General features: G+C 45.3%; 1 protein-coding gene across 1 annotated transcript in view; it reads left to right on the top strand.

Moving 5' to 3' along the window:
* GALNTL5 (polypeptide N-acetylgalactosaminyltransferase like 5) overlaps positions 1-19817 on the top strand; it is a 52397-nt gene that overhangs the window by 16487 nt on the left and 16093 nt on the right. Inside the window, exons 3-5 of the mRNA XM_055589625.1 lie at positions 1313-1479; positions 6351-6473; positions 18658-18907. Coding sequence (XP_055445600.1) covers positions 1313-1479; positions 6351-6473; positions 18658-18907 — 540 coding nt within the window. The remainder of the gene's footprint in view (positions 1-1312; positions 1480-6350; positions 6474-18657; positions 18908-19817) is intronic.

The raw sequence follows: 19817 nt of genomic DNA on the forward strand, positions 1-19817 counted from the left end.
ACCCAGTGTGCACAACCCACACGCTGCAAGGAAGACTGAAGATCGAGCGTGCCACAGCTAAGACCCAGTGTAGACAACCCACACGCTGCAAGGAAGACTGAAGATCGAGCGTGCCACAACTAAGACCCAGTGTAGACAACCCACACGCTGCAAGGAAGACTGAAGATCGAGCGTGCCGCAGCTAAGACCCAGTGTGCACAACCCACACGCTGCAAGGAAGACTGAAGATCGAGCGTGCCGCAGCTAAGACCCAGTGTGCACAACCCACACGCTGCAAGGAAGACTGAAGATCGAGCGTGCCACAGCTAAGACCCAGTGTAGACAACCCACACGCTGCAAGGAAGACTGAAGATCGAGCGTGCCACAGCTAAGACCCAGTGTGCACAACCCACACGCTGCAAGGAAGACTGAAGATCGAGCGTGCCACAGCTAAGACCCAGTGTAGACAACCCACACGCTGCAAGGAAGACTGAAGATCGAGCGTGCCACAGCTAAGACCCAGTGAGCCCAAATAAATGGATATTAACAAAGAGAAGGCAAGAGCAGAAACGGAGCATGTCTGAGTGACTTTCAAACCCCTAATTAGAATTGCTCTTGAATGCTCCGAGATCCTGCCTGTCACTAGGTCCTGTGGGACGTTTGGGTCCCCTTTACAGTGTACCTCTTTCTTAAGCTTAAGCTAGTTCCAGTTGTCATTTACAACCAAAATATTTCAAAATACAACCCAATAAGGTAGCAATCCAAACAATGCTTAATAGCTAAAAATTAATATTACTAAAATTCAGTGTCCATATTTCCCTCAAGTGCACAAAAAAATAGTAAAACATTTTTTGCCAGATCCTTGGAAGAAATCTAATTACACCATATCCATTATTACATTTCTTTGTTGCAACAGACTATACAAGTGTAGAAATAGCACATGGATTTTCTTTGAAGATAGGACAATAAAGTTAATTTGAACCTTTTAATGTGTATAAGCTTATTAATTCATTTTTATAATAGAAATGAAAATATAGGTATAATTTATGTTTATACTATATTCAAAGTACAACTAATTTTATCAAAACAGAGTCCAGGAAAAAGCAATTACAACAGGCATTAAGAAGGGGGGAATAATTTAGACAATATTAGAACAACATAAGATGTTTAAAGAAATTTTTGTATCTTAATTTTGGGGTTTTAAAAGTACTGTCACCTTATCATCATAATCATCAATTAAAGGAATAAAGAGGAAAATGTGAATAAAGTGTTTCAATGAGTCCTCAAAACATCTAACGCTTTTAGATAAATCATTTTCTTCCTCTTTCTGCAGGTGTCGGAAAAAAATGTACCCAGCCAAACTACCTACTGCCAGCATCATCATTTGCTTCCACAATGAAGAATTTAGTGCCTTGTTTCGAACACTGTCCAGCATCATGACCCTCACTCAACAGTATATCCTTGAAGAAATTATTTTGGTAGATGACATGAGTGATTTTGGTAAGAGAGAATGCTAACCATCTTTCTAATCGTCTTTGAAGTCAGTGCTATCTCTGTGGCACTTGAGTTATTTTATACAAAAAACATTTTTGGTGGTGTCGAGGCAGGCACTTTGGAGCACTGACGGTGATGTGAGAGTTTGGTCCCTGACCTTTTGGTTGGGCTGATGGGGTGTCTAGCACTCCAGATAAACTCAGGGGCAAGCCGGTCTTTAGAGGCTATGGATGATGTTGAAGAAGTGATGTCTAGGACGGATCAACAACAAGCTTTTACTGTATAGAACAAGGAACTATATTCACCATCCGGCGATAAACCATAATGGACAAAAATATGAAAAAGAATATGCATAACTGAATCACTACAGTAGAAATTAACAGTAGAAATTTCTGTACCATAGAAATTAACACAACATTGTAAATCAACTCTACTTCAAGAAAGTAACATTTTTTTCAAAAGTGACATCTGAACTGAGATGAGTTGGGATTACATAGATAAAGGGGAAGGAAAAAGTATTTTAGGCAGAGAAAACGGCCCAGAGGCAACAGAAAATATGGTGAGTTTGGAATAGTTTTTTTATTTTATGTAGGTTGTGTGTGTGTGTGTGTGCATTTGTGCGCTCAATCAAGTCCTTCTCTTTGCTGCCCCATGGACTATTGCCCGCCAGGCTCCTCTGTCCATGGAATTTTCCAGGCAAGAATACTGGAGTGGGTTGCCAGTTCCTCCTCCAGGAGATCTTCCCCACCCAGGAATCAAACCTGTGTCTCTTGGGTCTCCTGCCTTGGCAGGCAGATTCTTTACCACTGCGTCACTGGGAAAGGACTTATGTAAATTATGTATGAGTATAGTTTTAGGAGGGAGGGGGTGGGCATGAAACCAGAAATGTAAAAAGTAGCCCCTCATGAAGGCATTGTTTTAATTTTATTTGGAGAAAATGGGGAGTGATTCCAAGACTTAATGTAGGGTAATGACACAATCCAGGTGCTTTACAGGAAAGAATTCTAATCACACCGACTACACTTAAGGGTTCATTCCTTCATGTTCACTGATTTTAAAGAACTAGAACACTAGAACAAAATCTTCTGAGCTCCATTTAGCATTTGAACTCAGTTGTCTATTTTACAACTTAATTCCAAACCTGAGGCAAGCCGGGAGGACCCAGATGAAGGATAATGTCTCTGGGGTCGGTTGCCTGTGGGGTCCATTTCTCACAGAAGCAATGCATGCATATTGGATACTACCTAAAGGTTTACCTAATCTAGTGTAAATCTGACCCACTATGGGCTGGGACAGAAAAAAGAGGAGAACCAGAAGGAAGAAGAATAGACAAGGGAAGAAAAGAAGAGGAGGTTCACCCTTCAAGAAGCAACAGAGATGCATCAACTCAAAAGTGAAATGGGGACTTCCTTTGTGATTCGGCAGTTAAGAATTCACCTGCCCGTGCAGGGGACACAGGTTCGATCCCTGATCTGGGGAGATCCCACATGCTGCAGGGCAACCAAGCCTGTGCGCCACAACGACTGAGCCTGGACACCTAGAGGCCATGCTCTGCAACAAGAGAAGCCACCACAGTGAGAAGCCCATGCACTGAAAGTAAAGAGTAGACCCCTGCTCCCCACAAGAGAGAAAGCCTGTGCACAGCAGGAAAGACCAGTGCAGCCAAAAAAAAAAAAAAAAAAAAAGTGGAATGGAACTCAAGCTAGTGTCAGCTCCACTTAGGAATTTCACTCACTGGCCAGGCACTGTGTGCAGGTCAGGAAGCAACAGTTAGAACTGGACATGGAACAGCAGACTGGCTCCAAATCGGGAAAGGAGTATGTCAAGATTGTATACTGTCACCCTGCTGAAAGAGGAGAGTGAAGAAGTTGGCTTAAAACTCAACATTCAGAAAACTAAGATGGCATCCAGTCCCATCACTTCCTGGCAAATAGATGGGGAAACAATGGAAACAGTGAGAGACTTTATTTTTATTTGGGCTCCAAAATCACTGCAGATGGTGATTGCAGCCATGACATTAAAAGACACTTGCTCCTTGGAAGAAAAGCTATGACCAACCTAGACAGCATATTAAAAAGCAGAGACATTACTTTGCCAACAAAGGTCCATCTAGTCAAGGTTATGGTTTTTCCAGTAGCCATGTATGGATGTGAGAGTTGGACTATAAAGAAAGCTGAGCACAGAAGAATTGACGCTTTTGAACTGTGGTGTTGGAGAAGACTCTTGAGAGTCCCTTGGACTGCAAGGAGATCCAACCAGTCCATCCTAAAGAAAATCAGTCCTGAATATTCATTGGAAGGACTGATGCTGAAGCTGAAACTCCAGTACTCTGGCCACCTGATTTGAAGAACTGTCTCACTTGAAAAGACCCTGATGCTGGGAAAGATGGAAGGCAGGAGAAGAAGGGGAGGACGGAGGATGAGATGGTTGGATGGCATCACCGACTCGATGGACATGAGTTTGAGTAAGCTCCGGGAGTTGGTAATGGACAGGGAGGCCTGGTGTGCTGTAGTCCATGGGGTCGCAAAGAGTCAGACACAACTGAACGACTGAACTGAACTGTTTAGGAGCCGCCCAAATCCGAGGAGTCCAGTACTGTTTATTTCTGTGCATGGGAGGGGATGTGGAAGGATGGCTAGGTTCCTCATCTGACTGAACAACACATCTGGCCACATGTGGGGCAAAAAGCCCCAGTAAAGCTAGGAGCAGGCAGCAGGGGGATCTCTGCTGGACTGTGAAGTCTAACGTCTCACCCAAAGGATGGAGATCCTGCCATGGAGGTGCAGTCCCAGGAGGACCGAGGAACTCCCCAGGGGCCCCAGCCTTTCAGAACTATGCCAACAGTTCAGAGACACACCTGGAGATCTGCCCAGATATTCTTTAGGCATCAGAGGACTCACCACTGATGGCTGAGAGATGGTTGGACCAGATACTCTACTTCTCCTCCTGGATCCACAGCCACCTGATGGGTGGTCATTTCACCTGCCCCACCAAGGAGCTTAGTCCTGGACCCACACAGAACCTCAAACACAGGAAATGCAGGAAATGGGGTGTCCTGTGTCCTGATGGTGCTCAGGGTTGATGCACCCCCACTTTTAATCCATGCTGATTTCTTGTGGGCTCTAGGAGAATTTTCTTGAACTACAGCTGGTCTTTTCTGGCTCATACCAGTACGTACTGGTGATGGAGTCCCTTAGCTTGGGATGGCAGGGGTCAGGAACCCAGACAACCACCTCCATTGAGTTACACGAGAGGCATGTCCAGGGCTGACCCGCTACCATCCATCTTTCTCATAGTCCTGGTCCCTCCTGACTACACACAAGCGGCATGGCCATCTCCTGGACAACTCAAAGCCTCCACTTCACGTCAGCGATGACCGCTGCCGGAACGGCCTGTTTCCTCCCACGTCTGCCGCACAGAGTTCCTCTGAGTCCTGGATGTTGGAGGGTGTTTGCAGACATCTATCTGAGATGCTGCCCCTACTCTGCAAGTGTAGCTGTGCAGCCTGCAATCTGCCTCTGAGCAGGGCTCCGGCACTCTTTTCACAGAAAAGGAAAGAGATTTCTTTCATTCTTCTGCCAAGACTATAGTGAACCTGCCTCTATTGACCCCCAGCCCCCAGATTCTCTGACCTCTGAGGCATCTGTATCCGTCTCACCAGAGACTGACCTCCTTTGTTGTTGCTGTTCAGTCCCTAAGTCATGTCCAACTCTTTTTGACCCCATGGATGCAGCACACCAGGCTCCCCTGTCTTCCACCATCTCCCAGAGTTTGCTCAAATTCACGTCCATTGAATCGGTGATGCCATCCAACCATCTCATCCTCTGCCACCTCCTTCTCCTCTTGCCCTCAATCTTTCCCAGCATCAGGGTCTTTTCCAATGAGTGGGCTCTTCACATCAGGTGGCCAAAGTATTGGAGCTGCAGCTTCAGCATCAGTCCTTGCAATGAATATTCAGGGTTGATTTCCTTTAGGATGGACTGGTTGGATCTCCTTGCAGTCCAAGGGACTCTCAAGACTCTTCCAGCATCACAGTTCAAAAGCATCAATTTTTCGGCGCTCAGCCTTCTTTATGGACCTACTCTCACATCTATACATGACTACTGAAAAAAAAACATAGCTTTGATAATTGGACCACTGTGGGCAAAGTAATGTCTCTGCTTTCTAATATGCTGTCTAGTTTGGTCATAGCTTTCCTTCCAAGAAGGAAAGGACCTCCTTTATCATCATCATATTAACCTCTGAGTATTGAGTGACTATTATGTGTCAGGCTCTGTGCTTGGTGATGTATTTCTTCTTCTCACTGCAGTCCTGCAAGGCCTATGTTAGATCTGCCTTCTCACCGATGAGAAAACTGAGACTTGAGTGGTTGATGACCGGCCTGGGGGTTAGTACCAAGTTAGGTGCACAACTGTTATGAATAAAGTCAGAATGCTCCAAAGCACCATAATTTATGCTTTTTCTATTAAAATTTTAATAATGATATATTAAAATAGAGGCATTTCATGGATTTCTCTGGTGGTCCAGTGGTTGGGACTCTGTGCTTCCAATGCAGAGGGCCTGGGTTTAATCCTTGGTTGAGGAATTAAGAGCCCACATGCCACAAAGTGTGGCCAAAAAGTTAAAAAAAAAAAAAGTAAGTATTTCACTAGAAACATAGAAGAATATTCACAGCTGATTTCAATGCTGAATCTCTTTTTGTTCACGTTTTGTGCACATTTTGTGCACGTTCATGCAATCAAAATTTCTTTTTTAAGTTTGGAACATCTGCAGAATAGCAGTTTTTAAGAATCAATCAAAATTATGAGAAACTGGTTTAATTATGAGAAACTGGTTAATACACTTTGCAGTTGTCAAATGCTGACTCTTTTTTCCAGGTGATTTGAAAGAGAAACTCGACTATCACTTGGAAATTTTTCGAGGAAAGATTAAATTAATAAGAAACAAAAAGAGAGAGGGGCTGATTCGAGCAAGGATGACCGGAGCATCCCATGCTTCAGGTATGAAGGTTTTGCTCCAGACAGGACCCCATGTCTGTGTCCTAGAGGTCTTCCTGCCCATGCAGAAACCATCCTCACGTGTCTCCACGGCATAAACAGAAGACTGGGAATATATTTCAGCCTTATGAGTCTTAAATCTTAGTCTGACTCTGAAAGTATTCTGCTTCAAGATGTTAATTTGTTATTTCAAATAGAAGACAAATAGAAGTTATCCTTTGTGTGGTGGGGGCGGGGGTGGGGGTGGGGGTGGGGGGGACATAAGCTCAGCCTCCTGTTACAGGATGCGTCCCCCAGGTACAGACTCTGGGATGGAGTTGTACATGCAGGGCCCCCCCCCCCAGGTGGTCTTGGGAGCCAGGTGAAGGGGTGAGGAAAGCAAGACTTTACAAGGAGAGCGGGGCTGTGATGTAGCTGCAGAGACCCCATGGGGACCTCGGAAGCTAGGAAGGGGTCAGTCCAGGTCCTCTGGGAGGCAGAGGCCCGGATGACACGGGAGGAGTGCTTACAGAGAAATGTCTGCGAAGGATAAAGGGGAGAGGACGAAGTGTGGGCTGGAAGCTTCTGGTCTGACCCCAGCAGAAGGAGGCAAGGAAGGAGGGAAGGCCAAAAGCCCTTCGGTCTGCTGCGTGGCTCCCAGAAAGGGCTTGAGTGGGCCGGTCAGGAGCCCCGGAGCCAAGACCATGCACTGGAGGAGTCCTGAGTGGGGCCCCTGTGGCGGTTCGGATTCACCCGGTTCTCGGGGGCCCACACAGTGTGCACAGTGATTGGCTGGGAGCCCCCGGGAGGGCGTGGCCTTGGTGTGAACACAGCTGCTGCTGCTGCTGCTAAGTCGCGTCAGTCGTGTCCGACTCTGTGCGACCCCATAGACGGCAGCCCACCAGGCTCCCCCGTCCCTGGGATTCTCCAGGCAAGAACACTGGAGTGGGTTGCCATTTCCTTCTCCAATGCAGGAAAGTGAAGAGTGAAAGTGAAGTCGCTCAGCCGTGTCCGACTCTTCGCGACCCCATGGACTGCAGCCTACCAGGCTCCTCCTTCCATGGGATTTTCTAGGCAAAAGTACTGGAGTGGGGTGCTATTGCCTTCTCCGTGAACACAGCAGAAGATCCCAAAGCTGGGGGACCTCCTGGGGCAGCTTCTTGCGAAGGGAGGTCTCAGCCGCTGAGTGCAGGGGGGTCCCATCTGGCCTCCGGCATCCCTTGGGACAGCAACCCCGTCCTCTGCCTGAGCTGTGAGACACAAGACACCAGCAAGGGAATGAGTCCCGAGGGGAATCCCGATGATCGAGCTTCCTGGAAGCCCGGGTAATCAGAGGGTTGTTCCCAGAAAATTAACCTAGGACCAAAGGCGAGGGGTGATGTTCAAGGATCCGGCCATGTGGCAATCTGAGGAAATGTCTCCGTTCCTTAGCAAGGCTATTTCCTTATTGAGTAGAAGGCCATCTAAAAGCAAAATCTAAGTCTTTTTTTTTTTTTTTTCCCCTCTACTTTGGCCTGATCAATTGAGACATTCTCTTACCTAACTACATTGCTCAGTCCTGTCCAACTCAATGGACTGTAGCCCGCCAGGCTCCTCTATCCATGGGATTCTCCAGGCAAGAAAACTGGAGTGGTTGCCATTCCCTTCTCCAGGGGATCTTCCTGACCCAGGGATCAACCCAGGTCTCCTGCATTGTAGGCAGATTCTTTACTGTCTGAGCCACCAGGGAAGCCATCTACCAGATAATACATACTACTTGTCCAAAATTCAATACAAACCACTAACACTGAATGGCATGTGTCTTTTCAGAACCTTGATTTTATGCATTAATATGCATGTGTGTGTACATATGTATGTGTGTATATACACACATGTACACACAGATTTAAGGATTTTTAAATAAATGGAATTGTACTTTCTCTATTCTGAGACTTACTCTTTTCATTTCAGTTTAATGTTTTGTAACTTCCTGTGACAATGCCCGACAGTTACCTCCGTTTTTGTTTGCAGCGTTGTATGGTATTCCATATGGATTCCATAATGGATTGCCATAACTTGTTTAGCCGTTTGTCATTTCCTGATTTTTACTTTTTATAATTACTGAAAAAAAAAAGTTGCACTGGCAGTTTTTGTACTTACACCTTTGTGGAAATGAATGCTTGTACCTGTGGGATAATTCCTTAAAAGTGGAATTGCCGGGCAAAAGGGAATTCTTATTTTAAATTTTGGTGGATGCTACCAAATTGTCCTAAAACAGATGGCACCAATTAACAGTTCCATCATAGGGTGTAAGAGGGCCCACTCCCTGGAGCCTTGCTGACACGGGTTATTTATTACCAGTCGTTCTCTGCTGCACTTAGTCCTTCAGTTGTGTTCGACTCTCTGTGATCCCACGGACCGTAACTCACCAGGCTCCTCTGTCCATGGGGATTCTCCAGGCAAGAATACTGGAGTGGGTTGCCCTCCTCCAGAGAAGCTTCCCGACCCACGGATCGAACCCAGGTTTCCCTCACTGCAGGCGGATTCTTTACCATTTGAGCCGCCAGGGAAGACCAGTCATTCTAGTCTTTGACAAAATTTTGGTCAAAGAGCTGTATCCTTTATTTTCTTGGCATTTCCTTGACTAATAGCAACATGGAGTATTTTTTCATATTTTTGTAGATTGTTTATAGATTTTTCTGTGAATTTGGTCTGTTCATATCCTTTGTCAGTTTTTTGATTGGGTTGTTTGTCCTTTTGTTATTGATTCAAAGGTGCCTTTTTGATATGAATCCTGTATTATATACACTGAGAATATCATTCTCCAGTCTGTGGTTGGTCTTCCCATCTTTGTTGATGATGTCTTGCATTGAACAGAAGTGTTAGTCACTCAGTTGTGTCCGACTCTTTGCGACGTCATGGACTGTAGCCCGCCAAGCCCACCAGGCTCCTCCATCCATAGAGTTTTCTGGGCAAGAATACTGGAGTGGGTTGCCATTTCCTTCTCCAGGGGCTCTTTCCGACCCAGGGATCGAACCAGGGTCTCCCGCATTGTAGGAAGACTTTTTACAATCTGAGCTACCAGGGAAGTTGAACAGAAGTTAACCAAAAAATCCACTTCCTCTTGCTGGGCACAGAGCCACGCTGGACTTTCCTGCCTTCCTTTTGGTACGAATGGCCCATGACTACGTTTCAGCCACATTTCCTGACCAAGGCTCGCAGGAAGTTGGTTTATTCCCCTCCACACTGGAGGGTTCTGTTCTGGCTGACGAGGGTAGAGCTAAATGAGTAGAAAGAAACTTTGACTGCATAGGAGCTGTTGTACATTTTGGAGGTTTATTTTAAGGGCCAATAGCTTTGGGACTTCCCTCGTGGCCCCCTGGTTAAGACTGAGCTCGCTGAGAGCATGGGTTCCATCCCTGGTGGGGGAACTAAGATCCTATGTGCCACATGGCACCACCTAAAAGGAAAAGTAGAAAAGAAGAGAGAAATGAAATTCATTTAAAAAGTCATGGCTGCTAGCTTTAACTTAATAATGAAATAGTCAGATTCATCAATATTTGTCTTTATGATTTTTGTGTCTTGTTTGAGAAGTTCTTACTCTATGATCTTGATGATATTCTACATTTAAAAAAAATGTTTGCTTTTTACGTTGCAGTTTTTCACTTTCATTCATTTATTTTTGGTTGCACGGGTCTTTGTTGTCACTGGGCTTTCACTAGTCGTGGTGAGCGGGGGTACTCTTCAGTGGCTGTTGGCAGGCTTCTTGTCGCAGTGGCTTCTCGTGTTGCGGAGCACGGGCTCTAGGCCTGTGGGCTTCGCTAGCTGCGGCCCACAGGCTTACTTGCTCCGTGGCAGGTGCAATACTCCCAGACCAGGGATTGAACCTGTGTCCCCTGCATTGGCAGGCAGACTCTCAACCCCTGGACCACCAGGGAAGCCCTGCCCTCATCACTCACCTCCCCCTCGCTCTCCCTTCGTGTTACTGACCTTCTTGTTGCTCCTCAAACATACCAGCTGTACTATCTCAGAGCCTTTCTTTGCATGTAATTTTCCCACCTAGAATGTTCCTTCTCCAGTCCCCTGCGTGACCTGTTACTTCACTTTGTTCAGGTCTCTGGTTCAGTGTCACATTATTGGAGAGGCCGTTCGAAATCACCCTGTACAAAACAGTGCGGTCCTGTTCTTCTCTATCATCCTGCCTCTGACGGAGTTTTCTTGGTAATATTTATGGCTGCCTGTCCACTCGCCCTTGTGGGTGATGCTGCCTATGTGATGACCGAAGTTGCCCTCAAACTGAGACAGCTGTGATGAGTCTGAGCTGTGTCCTTGGCAGGAGGGAAAATGGCCAGTGCTGGGTGGGTTTAACTCTATCAGAAGAATTCGAAGGCTAGAGTTTTGCAAAGTGGAGAAAAATTGAGAAAGAGAAGCTCTAATTAGATGGCCTGAATCGAAGGGAAAGGGGACGTTTTTGCGTGGGAGCAGAAATGTTATGGTTTGGAAGCAGCCATAAGCAGCTAGGAAACGTTGGTGTTGTCCTGAACCCAAGGATTCTTGTGGTCAGGGAGGAAAAGGAGGGACTTTCTGTGAGAAACAGCATCTTCTCTGGAGAGTCAGGGTTACATCAGGCAAGGAGGTCTGCAGGAGATTTCAGTGTAGGGAAATTTAATTTTTTTTAAGGATTTTAGTTTTTAAAAGCGTTTTATTTCTTTTTGGCTGTGCTGGGTTCTCATTGCTGTGCATGGGTTTTTCTCTAGTTGTGGCGAGCAGGGGCTGTTCTCTAGTTGTGAGATGTGGGCTTCTCATTTCAGTGGCTTCTCTTCTCATGGGGCACAGGCTCTAGGGTGTCAGGACACGCGGGCTCATAGCTGCAGCTCAGGGGCTTAGTTGTTGTCTTGCTGAATCTCTCGGTGCACACTGTCCGCTGAAGCCAGGGTAGGCAAGGTGCGAGCAAGGAAGCTGGAAGAAAACTCAAGGAGCCGTAGCAACTGCAGACACATTTATTCTCTCCCGACTGGCTCAGCAGCTCCAGCAGCAGACACGCTGTGTTCTCTCATGGTTGACCCAGCAAACACAGCCTTAATGCAGCCTCAGAGGCCTTTCAGGTGGAGCTTACAGAGCAGAAATGGCCCGTGGCCAAGCAAGTACATCATGACGCACATGCACAGCGCTACAAGTGATCTCAGCTGTTACGAAACCACGCATTTACAAAATGTGGGGAGAGCCAGAGGCATGGGGCGAGAGAGCCTGACCACCTCCATCTTGGCTAATTTCCTCTTTCCCTAAAGTTGCCCAGTGATATGTGGAATCTTCCAGGACTAGGGATGAAGCCACGTCCCCTGCACTGAGAGGCAGGTTCTTTCTGGACCACTAAGGAAGTCCAAGAATTTACTTTAAATAAGGGAACTGTGGAAAGAGTAAAAGGGTAGTCCACAGCAGAACAGGAAGTTTGGGGGTATAAATACAAGGCAATCAGGGGGTGAGAATGGAGTATCTTCCACTGAATTGGCCTGGATGGTCATCAAGTGGCCAAGAGGGCAGAGATGAGGTGTAGATTTCAACTGCCACCCTAAAGACAACAGGTTAGCAAAATTGAACACGCCGTTGAGAACTTGTGGTGCTACGTGGCCGTCACACAGAACAAGAGACGATTCGTTGTCTCGTGGGGGAGACAGAGTAATGCCCTTCCCCAAGGAGGTCATCCTAATTCCCAGAACCTGTTAATATGTTTACTTATGTGGCGCAGAGGGCAGCGTCTGACTTTCCACCACAAAAATCCAAGGGAGGTGATGGTTGACAGAATAAAAAAGCACTGAGTTTTGAAGCAGAGCCTTTATTTCCAGTTTGGAATGTGCCAATTACCGGTTACGGGATCTTGGGCAAGTCACTTCTCAGAACCCCAGCTTCCTAATCCATGATATGAGAACAAAAATATATAACTAATGTGGTTGTTGCAACGATTGAATGAAGTCATTATGAGCACTCTTTTTTAAGCATTAAGTATTAAACAAATGCTTATTAGCAGGTGATTACGTGTGTGCATGCTAAGTCGCTTTAGTCACGTCCCACTCTTTGTGACCCCATGGCCTGCAGCCCGCCAGGCTCCCCTTTCCGTGAGATTCTCCAGGCAAGAATACTGGGGTGGGTTGCCATGCCCTCCACCAGGGGATCTTCCCGACCCACGGATGGAACCTTCATCTCTTACATCTCCTGCATTGGCAGGCGGGTTCTTTATCACTTAGGAAGCTGGGAAGCCCAGACAGTGAGTAGTACAAATAAATAAGAAATTAGGGCTGGTGCACTGGGATGATGCAGAGGGATGGTATGGGGAGGGAGGAGGGAGGAGGGTTCAGGATGGGGAACACATGTATACCTGTGGCGGATTCATTTCGATATATGGCAAAACTAATACAATTATGTAAAGTTTAAAAATAAAATAAAATTTAAAAAAATAAAATTAAAAAAAAGATATTTAATTATATGCTTCAAAATGATAAAATATGTAAAATAAAAGTAGGAGAAATACAGGGAAAACTAATGAAAATACAGACCATTCATGGTGAGAAGTCTCTCAGATTTTAGAACTCACCATCCTTATCTTCTAGTTAAAGAAACTAATCTCCACAAAAGACTAGAGATCTGCTCCAGGTCACACAATTCAGGACGCAAACCCTCAAATTCTGATTTCCATGGCAGTGAATAGTATTCCCACACTACTGGTCATGGAAATAGCAAACAAACAAAAATGAGAAATTCAAATAGCAGAGTCACTTGAATTTTTTTCACAAAATCCAAATGTTTAACGGATTTATGATGTGCATGAAGTAGAAATGCTTGGATATTTTATAAAAGTTGATCATACACTTAAGCACAAAGAGATTCTCTGTAAACTCCCCCATAACTAGATTTTGCACACCACATTATCAAACATCAATCCCAAAACAAAAAAATTAAGAGAGATAGCAATAACATAATACAATAAATTGAAATAAAATATTATTGTACAATAATTTTATTGTTAATAAAAATTAAAATATTTAATACCTTAAAAATAATTGCTTTAGAGACCAAATCGAGAATGTTTAAAATAGATATAATGAGCTATGATTAAATAGTGAAGGACAGGGAAGCCTGGCATGCTGCAGTCCACAGGGTCACAAAGAGTCGGTCATGACTTAGCAAATGAACAACAAACTAATGTTTAAATGTAAAAATGTTGACACTAAAGAAAAGCAGAAAATAAAATGAAGCAAGGGGAGAAAGAGACTGAAAATATTGAGAGAGATTGATACAGCCTTTGTTTGTTTTTTAAACATGAAACAAAACTTGCAAAACACAATCCCTAGAGAAGTTGTGTAAATAGGTTATGCTGGGAAAGATTGAGGGCATGAGGAGAAGGGGGCAACAGAGGATGAGATGGTTGGATGGCATCATCAACTCAGTGGACATGAACTGAGCAAACTCAGGGAGTTGGGGAAGGACAGGCAAGCCTGGTGTGCTGCAGTCCACGGGGTCGCAAAGAGTCGGACACACCTGAGCGACTGGACAACAATGACAAAGATTGCTACAGGAAAGCAGAAAGCAAGCTTCCACTCGGGGAAGATGAAGAGTATTTCTCCTGACTTTTAACCTCAGCGAGCAATTCAGTTTTGAACATTCCACAGATACATATTTTAAGGAGGAAGGATGGAAAAGACCCTTTATCAGGTCCGTTGAACGAGTGTCCTTCAGTGTTTGGTTTTTTTAATCTGTTTATTTATTTTTGGCTGTGTTGGGTCTTTGTTGCTGCACATGGGCTTTTCTCTAGTTGTGGTCAGCAGGGGCTACACTCCAGTTGCAGCGTGCAGGCTTCTCACTGCTGTGGCTTCTCTTGTTGCGAGCACAGGCTCCGGGCGTGGAGGCTTCAGAAGTTGCAGCACGTGAGTGCGGGAGTTTTCGGCTTCAGTCATTTCAACTTGAGGGCTCTAGAGCACAGGCTCAGTAGTTACCACGCCCAGGCTTAGTTGCCCTGCGGCATGTGGGGTCTTCCCAGACCAGAGATCGAACCTGTGTCTCCTACATTGGATTCTTTGCCACTGAGCCACTGGGGAAGTTCCAGCCCTTCAGTGATTTTAGATCCTAAGGAGAAGTTAGCTTAATCTGGGCATATGGCATTTAGCAGAGTCACTATGTTGTACAACCACCACCCCCGCCCCCGCCTCTGGGGGAGAGGGGTGGTGTTCGAAAACATTTGCATCACCCCAAGAGAAAACCCCACGCCCATAAACCGGGAAATTTTCTTATTTCCACTTCTCCCAGCCCCTGGCAACCACCAGTCTTCATCTGTCTCTGGATTTACTTATTCTGGATATTTCATAGCAATGAAATCAGACCTTTTACGTCTGGCTCTTTCACCAGCATAATGCTTTTGAGATTCAGGTACATGTACCAGTACTTCATGTTTTATGGCTGATGATATTCCATTGTGTGTGTATACGCAGTTTGTTTCTCCATTCATCTGTTGGTGGACATTTGGGCTATTTCCATCTTTGGGATAATATAAGGAGTACTGCTATAGATATGCATATACACGGGTACGTTTGAATTCTTTTAAATTTTTTAATTGTTGTTGTTCTCAAAGCATGCAGGATCTCAGTTCCTCAACCAAGAGTCAAACCTGTGCCCCTTGCATTGGAAGCGTGGAGTCTTAACCATTGGACTGCCAGGGAAGTCCCCTGAATTCTTTTTAAAATGTGCCAATGAGTGGAATTTCTGGGTCATATGGTAACTCTTTTTAACTTTTTGAGGAGCTGCCAAACTATTTCCCACAGCAGGTGGACCATTTTGGGCTTCCCAGGTGCCATTAGTGGTAAAGAACCCACCTGCCAATACAGGAGACGTAAGAGGTGCAGGTTTGTCCCTGGGTCAGGAAGATCCCCTGGAGGAGGGCATGGCAACTCACTCCAGTATTCTTGCCTGGAGAATCCCATGGACAGAGGAGCCTGGTGGGCTATGGTCCATAGGGTCGCAGAGAGTTGGACACGACTGAAGTGACTTACCACACACCACACAGCAATGTATGAGAGTTCCGATTTTCCCATATCCTCCCAACAGTTAGTATTTTCTCTTTTTTAACTCTGATAGATGTGAAGTGGTATGAAGGGGTACCTCACTGTTTTAACTTGCGTTTCCTTAAAGGTGAATGATGTCGAGCATCTTTTCATGTGCTTGTTGCCTATTTGTATATCTTCTTTGGAGAACCAGATGATATTTTTCACCTATCAAATTAGCTGACGTGATTTTTAAAATTTTTGTGTGATGTAATGTCATAGAAGCTATTTTAATGGAAAATGCAAAGTGTTGATTGAAAAAAAGCTATTTTTGTTTAAAAATGGGGCTCTTTATAGCTCAGTTTTGATCGAGGCATGAAGACAACAGATATTCTATTCCAAAGTGAGTTGTCTGATACACTGTGCTCAGTGGCTCAGTCATGCCCGACTCTTTGTGACCTCATGGACTGTACCCACCAGGCTCCTCTGTCCATGTGGATTCTCCAGGCAAGAATACTGCAGTGGATTGCCATGTCCTCTTCCAGGTATGACACAGTACCATAAAGAAATTTCGAAATACATATCTGAGAAGCAGTAAGGAATGTGAAGTTAAGTGGGCCTTAGAAAGCATCACTACCAACAAAGCTAGTGGAGGTGATGGAATTCCAGTTGAGCTATTCCAAATCCTGAAAGATGATGCTGTGAAAGTGCTCACTCAATATGCCAGCAAATTTGGAAAACTCAGCAGTGGCCACAGGACTGGAAAAGGTCAGTTTTCATTCCAATCCCAAAGAAAGGCAATGCCAAAGACTGCTCAAACTACCGCACAATTGCACTCATCTCACACCATAGTAAAGTAATGCTCAAAATTCTCCAAGCCAGGCTTCAGCAATACGTGAACCGTGAACTTCCTGATGTTCAAGCTGGGTTTAGAAAAGACAGAGGAACCAGAGATCAAATTGCCAACATCCGCTGGATCATGGAAAAAGCAAGAGAGTTCCAGAAAAACATCTATTTCTGCTATATTGACTATGCCAAAGCCTTTGACTGTGTGGATCACAATAAACTGTGGAAAATTCTGAAAGAGATGGGAATACCAGACCACCTGAGCTGCCTCTTGAGAAACGTATATGCAGGTCAGGAAGCAACAGTTAGAACTGGACATGGAACAACAGACTGGTTCCAAATAGGAAAAGGAGTACGTCAAGGCTGTATATTGTCACCCTGCTTATTTAACTTCTATGCAGAGTACATCATGAGAAATGCTGGGCTGGAAGAAGCACAAGCTGGAATCAAGATTGCTGGGAGGAATATCAATAACCTCAGATATGCAGATGACACCATCCTTATGGCAGAAAGTGAAGAAGAACTAAAGAGCCTCTTGATGAAAGTGAAAGAGGAGAGTGAATAAGTTGGCTTAAAGCTCAACGTTCAGAAAGCAAAGATCATGGCCTCTGATCCCATCATTTCATGGCAAATAGATGGGGAAACAGTGGAAACAGTGGCTGATTTTATTTTTCTGGGCTCCAAAATCACTGCAGATGGTGATTGCAGCCATGAAATTAAAAGACGCTTACTCCTTGGAAGGAAAGTTATGACCAACCTAGATAGCATATTCAAAAGCAGAGACATTACTTTGCCAACAAAGGTCTGTCTAGTCAAGGCTATGGTTTTTCCAGTAGTCATGTATGGATGTGAGAGTTGGACTGTGAAGAAAGCTGAGCGCCGAAGAATTGATGCTTTTGAACTGTGGTGTTGGAGAAGACTCTTGAGAGTCTCCTGGACTGCAAGGAGATCCAACCAGTCCATTCTAAAGGAGATTAGCCCTGGGTGTTCTTTGGAAGGAATGATGCTAAAGCTGAAACTCCAGTACTTTGGCCACCTCATGCGAAGAGCTGACTCATTGGAAAAGACTCTGATGCTGGGAGGGATTGGGGGCAGGAGGAGAAGGGGACGACAGAGGATCAGATGGCTGGATGGCATCACTGACTCGATGGATGTGAGTCTGAGTGAACTCCGGGAGTTGGTGATGGACAGGCAGGCCTGGTGTGCTGCGATTCATGGGGTCACAAAGAGTCGGACATGACTGAGCGACTGAACTGAACAGAACTGAACTGAAGAGAACTCAGCTACCTTCAGTCACGTTGTCAGAATTAGGATTTTTGGATAAAGCTGCTTTCTAAAGCCTGGTGAGAGGAACTTGATATGAATTATTTCCTGTGTTGGGGGGCTCAGCGCATCCTCAGACATCCGTACGGCAAAACTAGAAACATCCTGGGGGGGAAGAGAAATGAACTGATGTTGGCTTCTCACCAGGGAATCAAAAGGGCAGAAGAAGGGCTGCGGAATCAAGGACATCTGCATCTGTGTTAGTCTCTCTGCTGATGGAGGGTTTGCACAGGCAATGTGTTTGGATGAGAGAGCAAACAGATCAGGGGTTCCGAACCCCTGGGCCACGGACAGGTAGAGGTCCATAGCCTGTTAGGAGCAGGCTGCATGGCAGGAGGTGGGCAAGTGAGCGAAGCTTCCTCTGCATTGCAACTGCACTCCATCGCTGGGCTCCTCCTGTCAGATCAGTGGCCGCATTAGATTCTCACAGAAGCACGAACTGTTAACTGTGCATGCGAGGCATCCAGGTTGTATGTTCCTTATGAGAATCGTCCTGAAACCATCCTCACCCCACCCTTGGTCTATAGGAACACTGTCTTCCCCAAATCCACAAAACTGATCCCTGGTTCCAAAAAAGGTTAGGGATTGCAGTTCTAACCCACAGTCACCAGCTCCTTCTGAATATCTATGGCACACACTGTCCTGCATATTTGATACAGTATCAAATATATGTTTCTTGCCTCCTCTCAGGGAAACTGAAAGCACCTTAATAGCCAAACCTCCCTGGTGGCTCAGACGGTAAAGTGTCTGCCTACAGTGCAGGAGACCCAGGTTCAGTCCCTGGGTTGGGAAGATCCCCTGGAGAGGGAAATGGTAACCCACTCCAGTATTCTTGCCTGGGAAATCCCATGGACAGAGGAACCTGGTGGGCTATAGTTCATGGGGTCGCAAAGAGTCAGACACGACTGAGCAACTTCACTTTCACTTTGATAGTAAGTGTTGGATAAATACTTGTTGCATTGAACCTTGACCTGTGTTGTCGGGTGTTTCCTGCACATGGGCTAACACGCGCCTGTTTTTTGCCTCCCCAGGGGACGTTCTAGTGTTTCTGGATAGCCACTGTGAGGTGAATAAAGTCTGGCTGGAACCCTTGCTGAATGCCATTGCCAAGGACCCCAAAACGGTCGTGTGTCCTCTGATAGACGTCATTGATTACATGACCCTGGAATACCAGCCCTCTCCTATAGTGAGGGGAGCTTTCAACTGGCGTCTGGAATTTAAATGGGATCACGTTCTCTCTTATGAGATAGAGGGACCAGAAGGACCCACTACACCTATCCGGTGAGGATTCTGCTGGTAATGGAAAAATAGCACAGAGGTACTGGGAGCAGGGGAAGCCCTGCAGAGATTATTACTTTGATTTCTCAAGCTTAATGAAGAGAAATATTTCATTGTTTATCTTGTTTCTAAAAGTCTGTAATAATAGAATGTGGTAGGTTTTGTTTCTTTAATTGAAAGGAGGTGATGGAATTCCAGCTGAGCTATTTCAAATCCTAAAAGGTGATGCTGTGAAAGTGCTCACTCAATATGCCAGCAAATTTGGAAAACTCAGCAGTGGCCACAGGACTGGAAAAGGTCAGTTTTCATTCCAATCCCAAAGAAAGGCAATGCCAAAGAATGCTCAAACTACCGCACAATTGCACTCATCTCACACCATAGTAAAGTAATGCTCAAAATTCTCCAAGCCAGGCTTCAGCAATACGTGAACCGTGAACTTCCTGATGTTCAAGCTGGTTTTAGAAAAGACAGAGGAACCAGAGATCAAATTGCCAACATCCGCTGAATCATGGAAAAAGCAAGAGAGTTCCAGAAAAACATCTATTTCTGCTTTATTGACTATGCCTAAGCCTTTGCCTGTGTGGATCACAATAAACGGTGGAAAATTCTGAAAGAGATGGGAATACCAGACCACCTGACCTGCCTCTTGAGAAACGTATATGCAGGTCAGGAAGCAACAGTTAGAACTGGACATGGAACAACAGACTGGTTCCAAATAGGAAAAGGAGTACGTCAAGGCTGTATATTGTCATCCTGCTTATTTAACTTCTATGCAGAGTACATCATGAGAAATGCTGGGCTGGAAGAAGCACAAGCTGGAATCAAGATTGCCGGGAGAAATATCAATAACCTCAGATATGCAGATGACACCACCTTTATGGCAGAAAGTGAAGAAGAACTAAAGAGCCTCTTG

This window comes from Bubalus kerabau, chromosome 8, assembly GCF_029407905.1.
Source record: "Bubalus kerabau isolate K-KA32 ecotype Philippines breed swamp buffalo chromosome 8, PCC_UOA_SB_1v2, whole genome shotgun sequence".
NCBI lineage: Eukaryota > Metazoa > Chordata > Mammalia > Artiodactyla > Bovidae > Bubalus > Bubalus kerabau.